The sequence below is a fragment of the Parasteatoda tepidariorum genome, chromosome X1 (genome assembly GCF_043381705.1).
Source record: "Parasteatoda tepidariorum isolate YZ-2023 chromosome X1, CAS_Ptep_4.0, whole genome shotgun sequence".
Classification (NCBI taxonomy): Eukaryota; Metazoa; Arthropoda; class Arachnida; order Araneae; family Theridiidae; genus Parasteatoda; species Parasteatoda tepidariorum.
Window position 1 is genome coordinate 77,317,214 of NC_092214.1, and position 8,616 is coordinate 77,325,829.

Here is an 8,616-nt window from a genome sequence, read left to right on the forward strand (position 1 = left end):
TTTTATTTATTTATTTCAAGTATTTGAATTTCAGAACAATATAAAAATCAATTTTTAAGATTATATTAATTTTTTCATTTTAACTAACTATACTAATTTACTAACTATAAATCTTTAAAAAATTTGAAAAAAATGTGTTCAGATTTTTTTGCCACAGAGACAGAATGTTATTATTTATCATGACAATTTATAAAAATCAAATGAGAAAAAATAGAGTAGAGACCAATTATGTCAAAGTTCACCCTGACATCCGTTTGGTATAGTGATTGATCTTTATATCTTTATGTCTTTGTCTGAGTACATACAAGGAAAGGAGGGGATACAAGCATCTATATTCATTGTCTACGAAGTGCTTCGATTGGTTCGAATAAATTATCAAACCGAACATGTGCAGTAGTAAAATTACGCCAAACAAAAATGCTAAAAATGCCATTCTAGTAATCCTGACAATACGATTAAGCGATAAAGATGAAAACGATGATGCAATCGACCAATCAAATGCCTCTATTTATTAAAAAGGCGGGCAGCCAAGCAACAGCCTAATATAATCACAGAGTTGGTTAAACTGCCTATATCAATGTCTAATAAAATATGATTTTATTTTTTAAAATTCATTAAATAATTTTAAAATTCATTTTTTTCCCCTTCGCATTGTCCCTTTTCCCTAAAATTTCGCGGTTCCCATTTTTGTTTTGTCCCATCGTGTCAACCCGCCTATAAGTTATTTTGAGCACACAAGCCTGAAAATTATTGCAATATCTTAATATGCAGCTCTTCTGTCTCGATGTTTGATATAGCATTGTTGTAAACTGTTGAAGTAATTTTCAAGATGGCTCAATATTTTCGGTTTTTAATAATGGGACCGCCCGGTTCCGGAAAAGGAACAATTTCTTCTCGTATTGTAGGCGACTTTAACTTGTCATATGTATCAAGTGGTGATGTTCTACGTTCTCATATACTACATAAAACTAGTAAAAATATTTTAACTATTGTTTTTTAGTTATTTATCTGTTTGTTTCCCCAAATTTCTTGGTACAATGTAAAACATGATTTTAAGAGCAATGTTTCATTAAGAGGGGAGTGAAAAGTAATTAATTCTCATGCGGGATTGTCATAACTACGGTAAGTTGGCGACGAGTTCCGTTTGTTCGCTGTGGAAGGAAGAATTCAATTTGACTTAGTATTTCGAAGTAATCTGTACCTGAATACGAAGATAAATTTACAGAAAGTGTGTTTGAAAGTAAATTGTTAATACTGTTTTTAGAATGGATGTTCTCTTAGTTTTCGACCACTTCTGATCAACAAGAAAGAAAAAAACTTCAGCAAATGAAATATCAAAAACTATTTCATTTTCAACCTCTTTTTCTATATTAATTTTCTTATCAGTGGATGACAATGTAAATGTTTGAAACAGATTTAACAAGTGGCTAATAGCAGGGTTTGTTGATTTAAATCAAATGATTTTTTTAAAGAAAATTATTGATTTAAATCAACAAATTTTTTTTCTTCATACATATTGATTTTAAAAGTTAAAAATTAGTGTTTTAAATTATTGATACTTTTATTATTTTCTTTTCTTAGTTTTAAAAATTATTTTAAATGAATTGCTGTATTAATTAATTTTAGTTAACAAAATTACTTTTCTTCTCAGTGTATGTTAAATTCCAACACATTTGAAATTACAAATTTAAAAATCTTTTGATTCTTGAGATTGAAAGTACAGATTAAAGTAAACATTTAATGCTGTCTTAATATAGACTTGCATAGCTGTAGAAAGTAATTAATAAACATGAATTTTTTTCAAAAAATAATGTTAATTAAAATTCTGTCTTTTGAATGAAAAAGCATGGAATTAAAATCTACATTATATTTTATTGGTGGAAAATGTATATTTCTGAAGCTTGAGGATATATAAAAAGAAATTACCCTAATATGCCTAAAATAGAAGGAAAAAAAAATAGGCTGATGAATTCAGATATTTTTTTCTTGATATAGTGTCATTCTTCCCTTTCAAAGTCTATTTGAAGCAGTAGGGTTATTAACTGGTATTTTTTTCTCATAATATGTTTACAGTATCTTTGACATTTATCTGATTTTCTATAATGTAATTTTGTGAAAAAAAATTCCATTGAGTACATCGATTTTTTTTAGTTTAACTTATCTATTTTGATATGGAATTAAAAATGAATATTTTGATATAGAAATGTATAGATTAAATATTTATTTATTTTTTAATGAATGACTTCATTTATAAACACAATCTGTTACATTTATTTTGTCATTTTAAAAATCAAAAGAAAAAAAAGCAATCACAATTTTAAATTAAAATTATGGTTTGCTAATTGGAACTTTGTTTTAATAGTTAAAGTACAGGGGTCTGTCCAAGCCAGTACCTTCACAAATTCAACTTTAGGAAAAACGGTAGAACAATTTCACAAAATACTTTTTCTTTGTAATTTTATTTTTGTGTCTCGTAAGAAACGATAAATCTGTATTTTTACCATATTTGTGTTGATTTTTTAGTGTAATTTTTAATTTTCATAAATTATGTCTAAATTTTCACAAAATAGGTACCTCTCAGAAAAACCTGGACAGATCGGTGAAGTATTCTTTAAATTCTCTATTTCATCTAGTCTTTAAATATCAATCATGTATTTGTTTCAACATGGTTGCTATGCATTGAAAGCTATGTATTATAATGAAAAATTACTTTGCTAAGTTAGAGCTTCTAAAATATTGTTATAATATAGTTTTAATATTAATTTAATTTTGATTAAACATTTATAAAGTTTTTTTAATCATAAATTAAAGTTCTTACAGTGTATTTGAATAAAAAAAATAATTCTGATTTAAATCAAAAAAATCCTATTTAAATAAAAAAAAAATAAAAAAAGTCACACACCCTGGTCAATACTCTTTTGGCAAATAAGAAGAAAGAATTACAACAAGTCATTGCAAAAAATTTGATATTAATGTATTTTTACCTACTCTCGCAATTAGTAGCAATGTTTTTTATAAGTTCTCCAGGTTTTTTATAATTTGTTGATTTTGTTTATATCTGTCTGAGAATATTGTTGAATTTTATTTTAAAGTTTGTAAAAGATTTAGTGCATCAATATTATTTTATAGAATGTTTAACCTATTTTTATTTAAACAAATCTAGAATTTTGTTAATGATACAGACTATGCTCCTTTGTATGATCCCTCATTACTCAATCCTTCTTTTATAGTTGCCTATGCACAAGATGCTTGCTTTTCCATAAGCATAATCTTATTTTAAAGCCTATTAACATGCTTGAATTGTATATTCCAATATAGCATAGCAACTAAAATTTTGTTCTAATTTCAAGAAAATCAATCCAAAAAAACAGGTGTCAAACAGGGACAAATCGGTGTCCCTCTTATATATTCATAACTTTGCTATTTAAACGGTTTAATAAATGTATTTATCATATTTTGCTTGTTTGAAAACTATTCATTCTTTTTGTGAAGTATAAGTTTATTTATTTTGATGTTGAAACACACAGAATTCTTATTCTTCTTGATGCATGTTATTTATCAAACATGGCTGCTTGTCACCAATATAATAAAATATGTTTTGAAAGAAATTGAAAATTTTAGAGGAAGTTAGAAAATAATGTCAAAGTTATTAACTGCTAAAATATTTGAGATTCCAAATATAACTTTCTTTTGAATTATTCAAAATTGTGTTGTGATTGTAAAGGTAAAAGAACAAGGTGTTTAAATTTCACTTAATTCTTCTGATGAAGGTAAATTTCAAAATCTGGAAAAAGCACTGACTTCTTAAAATGTTTTTAATGTATTCTATGTAATTAACTGACTTAAAAGAAACCGAGATATTATCAATTATTATGGCAATTTTATAATTCTTTAGTATAGAACAGTGGTTCCCAACGTTCTGTGGACCATCGTCCCCCTCTTCGGGTTGGCTGGCACATATCGCCCCTTTCTCTTTTTGCTCAAAAAACCATTAATTGTTGCTTTTGAGCAACCAAACACTGAAAATATGCTATAATATTTGATTTTAATTTAAATTGTAATGCAAATAAGGAGGCGCATTTATCTTGTCATTTTTATTAATTAAAAAAAATGTTGCATCTTTTTTTTTTTTTCAAAAAGAAATGATATTAAGAATTTTTTTTCTTTCTGATTTGTATGGAATAGTATAGGTCCCAAAATCCGGCACTCACGGGACCAAAGAAATTCCGTATTTCGGAATTTGCCAAATTTCGGATCTCTTCCGGAAATTCCAATATGGCGCCCATATATTACGATAATTCAAATATGCTGTTAATTTCAGAAAAATCAATAAATTTAGCTAAGTTTCAATTGTAGATTGTGATGGGGTGAATTTAAAACTGCCCCATCTTTAGAAATTTCATTAATTAAAATAATAAATTTCATTAATTGAAATAATGATCTCTATGATATAATCAAGAAGAAATAATTCAAGATGAAATAATCCGAATCCTCCTAAAAAGAAATAATCTCTTCGGTGGGAGATCGTCGTTCTCGTTTTTTATTTTACATAACATTTTGTTTTAACAAAAGACGCTCACCTCGCTTAAGAAAGAAAAAAAAAATCTAGCAAGCAACGTAACAATTAATGCTAAGAAACTAACAATGAATAACTACAAAAATTAAGCAAATAACTAATAGCGATAAAAAAAAAAGTAACAGTTAATAACTAATAAAAAGATAAATAAATCGAATAAAAAAAAAAGCAGCAAAAGGAATAGAATTCATTTTGTACACCAAGTGAGAAAGAAATATTATTTAATTTAATGCTGCATTTTTAATTATATTGTTATACTATTTAACGCGCCTATAATAAAATTAATAACTGAAAAGTTAATTATTTATTAAATCATAATTATTATTAATCATTTTAATTATTAAATCATAACTACAGACACTTAAAAGTATAGATTTATTATTTTATTAACATGTGCATGTATTTTAAATAAATTGCTAAGCTAATTAGCACATTGACTTGATTTATGTGTTAATTTATCAATAAAAATTAGTAATTAATATGATTGCTTTGCTACTTTTTGTAAAGTAAAAATTTTTTTTTTTCTCTTACTAATTGACAGTTTTATTTAATAGAATGTGTAAAGCCCATAGAAAGAAATTATTGCCTTTTTAGAATAATAATGCCCTTTTTTCTGCCTAGAATGCACTCTGCAGTACCGAGGTAAAATATTGTTAGCCACTAGCAGTTTTAGGGCTCTGATTATCTTTTTGCTGTTGGATTAACAATGGAAAATGTAGATGATCTTTTGTGTTACTGAATGTTATGCAGGAAGTTATTTGTCTAAATCTCAGATTCTCGTTCTGAAGGACATAATTGTTAACAAAGCTCATTCTTTCAGATAGCACATATAAACAGCAACTCTCTTGTTGTTTCTTGAAAATGCTAAAGCCTCCTCTTATTAAAACTATAAAATTGAGAATTGTATAAATTTGTAAGCATTGAGATGATCTTATGACTTTGTTTAATTTATTATTTTATGTACTTTAACTTCTTAGTTCTATTTGCTTTTAGAGGAAGGATTAGAAGCAAAGAATTACATTGAAAAGGGGAAACTTGTGCCTGATGAGCTTGTATCAAATCTTGTTTTAGAGAAAGTAAAGTTGCTATCTGATAAGAACTGGTTACTTGATGGTAATTTCATGTTCTTTTAAAGCAAAGTTCTAATTTATACATATGTTTTTATCTTACTTTCTGTAAAGGAAATATATATATATTTTTCTACCGTGGAAAGTTCCATATCCTGAATCTTTAGGTTTTTAGCAAGTCCAGAAAAAAAGTTTTTTCCGGATAATAGGTCTTTAAGGTAAACAAACATCAGTGTCGTGATGTACTGTGAGGTGGTGGGTTGATAGAAGCAATGGTAAAATGCGAATTTTCTTTTAGAAAAAAACAAACATATTTGATATAGTGAAACTACTACTCAATTTAATTAAGTATTAAAAAATGAAGGTAATATAATTAAAATGAATTATATTTTTAATTACTTACCTTTCACCTTTTCTCTTTTTTTTTCAAATTATTACGATTGCAAAAGCAATTAGCAAGAAGGCAAGAATTCTTTTCTAAAAAATAAAGACAAAGGATGAAGATTTTAATATAAATATATTTATTTACAATAATTTCTAATCGCAAAAGCTTTCACGTAATATGTCTGAAATGGACAATTACAGTCAAATTTTTTTTTGATTTTAATGCAATCAGAATCCCTCAAAACTCCCAGAAAACATTTTATTACTTTTCTAAGAAGGCTATTTATTTAGTTACTTTCAATCAAGAAACGCTTACTTTCGTTTTCGCCTGAAACGGGGAGTCACGTGATTATTCACGAACTGACGTCACACGTGTCCATCTGTCGTTCACTTACAATAGCTGTGCTGTGAAAACCAATACGTTCTTGCTTTAGTTTGAATTTTCTAATTAAATCCATCCATTTTAGATGGTCTAAAGCTACCTGTATAAAAAATAGCGCCATAATATCGCTTAATAAAAATGTGGATTTGATATAACGTATTTTTATAATGTTAAATTTCAATGGTACCCACTGAAACATTGTTAATACTTGACGAAATTTTCTAGCTCGGAATATTTAAGATTTTTTAGTTCAATAAAAAAAGTGTATGGTATTGCTTATAAATGATGGGTTACAAATACAAAATAACTTCGTTTTTTCATTTTTTTAACTATAATCTTAATTTTAATGTATACTTCAAGTTCATTTGGAAGATTTATTTTCATCTTAAGTGAAAGAAATGTTTAAGAATTTCTTATGTACAATAAATAGTTTTAGATTTTAAAATATAGGACAGCTTAAGTTATTGATAATTTTTATCTATTTATTCTAGCGTGAATGTAATGTAATTGTATGTAAGCGCATGTAATTGTCTTCATAGCAGTAGCCTCTTAAAAAACTTGTGATCCCAGCAAAACTTTAAATTTATATATGTATATATATATATATTCCTGCTGATTTTATTAACTTTACTTTCATTACCTTAATCTATGTTATAAGAGTATTTGAAATCAAGCATATGCATTTATTTAGTTCTTTATTGCAGAAACAGGAATAAAATTTTATAAATGCATATAAAAATAATTTTTCGCCGTAGCAAAGTTCCTATTTACTCAAAGAATAAAAATATTGAGAAAAAATATCAACATTACTGTTTATTTTTTAATTTAATAAAGAATGTGCATTAGAATTTCTTTCCATTTTGTATAAGTTAATTTTTTATTTTTGTTCTCTAGCTTTAGTGAAACAAAAACTTCCAGCTTAATGATATTCGCTGAAATTTTGTGGATAAATGAGTTAATTAGATATGGATAAATGAGAAATTTAAGTGAAATTTTTAGTATAACTAGATTATGGTGATGCTGATGGTCAGATATATTTCAATGGACTAGATTCTTGAAAGTGTTGATACGTTTTCCGCTATACCGTATGCATAACCTAAGATTTTTTTAAAACAATTTTAATAAATTTTTTTTAATTAAAAATGTATAATGTACTAATTTCACTATTTTAGAATTCTTCATTGCAAGCACTGACAAATAGCTTGCAAAAATAAGGAGAGAAATTAACAATAACCATACTTTATTAATACTATATTGCAGAAAAAGGAATTAAAATTCATAAATTTAAAAATAAATATAATTTCGAACTGTAACGGAATTCCTATTTAATCTAGGAATAATAAATATAAGCGTTAATGTGTATTTAAATATTTAATACATAGTGAAACAAACAAAAAAAGATGACATAAACTGCATTAGTAAGTATTTACTTAAAAAGAAAATCCTTCAACTCTAGTAATAAATAAATAAATTAAAGAGGCAACATTAAATTACATTATTTGAATTTTTGATCATTAGCACATAGATTGTAATGATGATGGACTGATATTTTTCAATGGACGAGATTTATGAAAATACTGATTTGTTTTAATGCAATAACTAATTATAAAATCATCCATCCTATATCAAAATGTATAAAATTTCTAACGAATCTGCGACTTATAATTAAGTAATTAGGTTGTAATAAAGCATTATTTTAAATTAAAAGTAAGTGGAATAAAATAGTATTTTCTATGAACTTTAGCACCACTGATTTCCGCCGAAAAGAAATGTTGATTCGCTGTTAAGAGCTACATAATCATTTCTTCAGATATTTTAATGATAAATAACAACGTTTGAAGTTTTAAAATCTTTCCTTCATTTTGCATACACTCTCAGAACCGTAAATTTAATTCACAAAATTTTTACTGATAATTTACAAAGGATGTTCATACGATATACGTGATATCAAAACTAAAAGAGCATTGAAATAGCCTTAGCGGATGGAGACGGCACGTTTCCCTTCGGCACATTTGACGTCATAACCAATCAGGGGTCGTTTTTGATTGCATCACTTACGGAGGCCTTTTGGGGCAATTTAAATGTTTAATAACTAAATAAATTAACATTTGCCGAAAAAAACAATCAGATTTTCGGTTTCAGGGGAGAATTTCCAATAAGTTAGGTATGAAAATAAAAAAATTTATGATATGCTGTAATTGTCCATT

At 26.5% G+C, this 8,616-nt stretch overlaps 1 protein-coding gene across 2 annotated transcripts in view; it reads left to right on the forward strand.

Moving 5' to 3' along the window:
• The first annotated feature begins 699 nt into the window (after nt 1–699).
• The window catches only part of LOC107437475 (Adenylate kinase 3), a 35,923-nt gene continuing 28,006 nt past the window's right edge, over nt 700–8,616 (forward strand). Inside the window, exons 1-2 of one of the 2 annotated variants that reach the window (XM_071187590.1) lie at nt 700–971; nt 5,570–5,689. In XM_071187590.1, coding sequence (XP_071043691.1) covers nt 830–971; nt 5,570–5,689 — 262 coding nt within the window. In that variant the 5' untranslated portion in view covers nt 700–829. The other variant, XM_016049490.3, reaches the window with a different exon arrangement.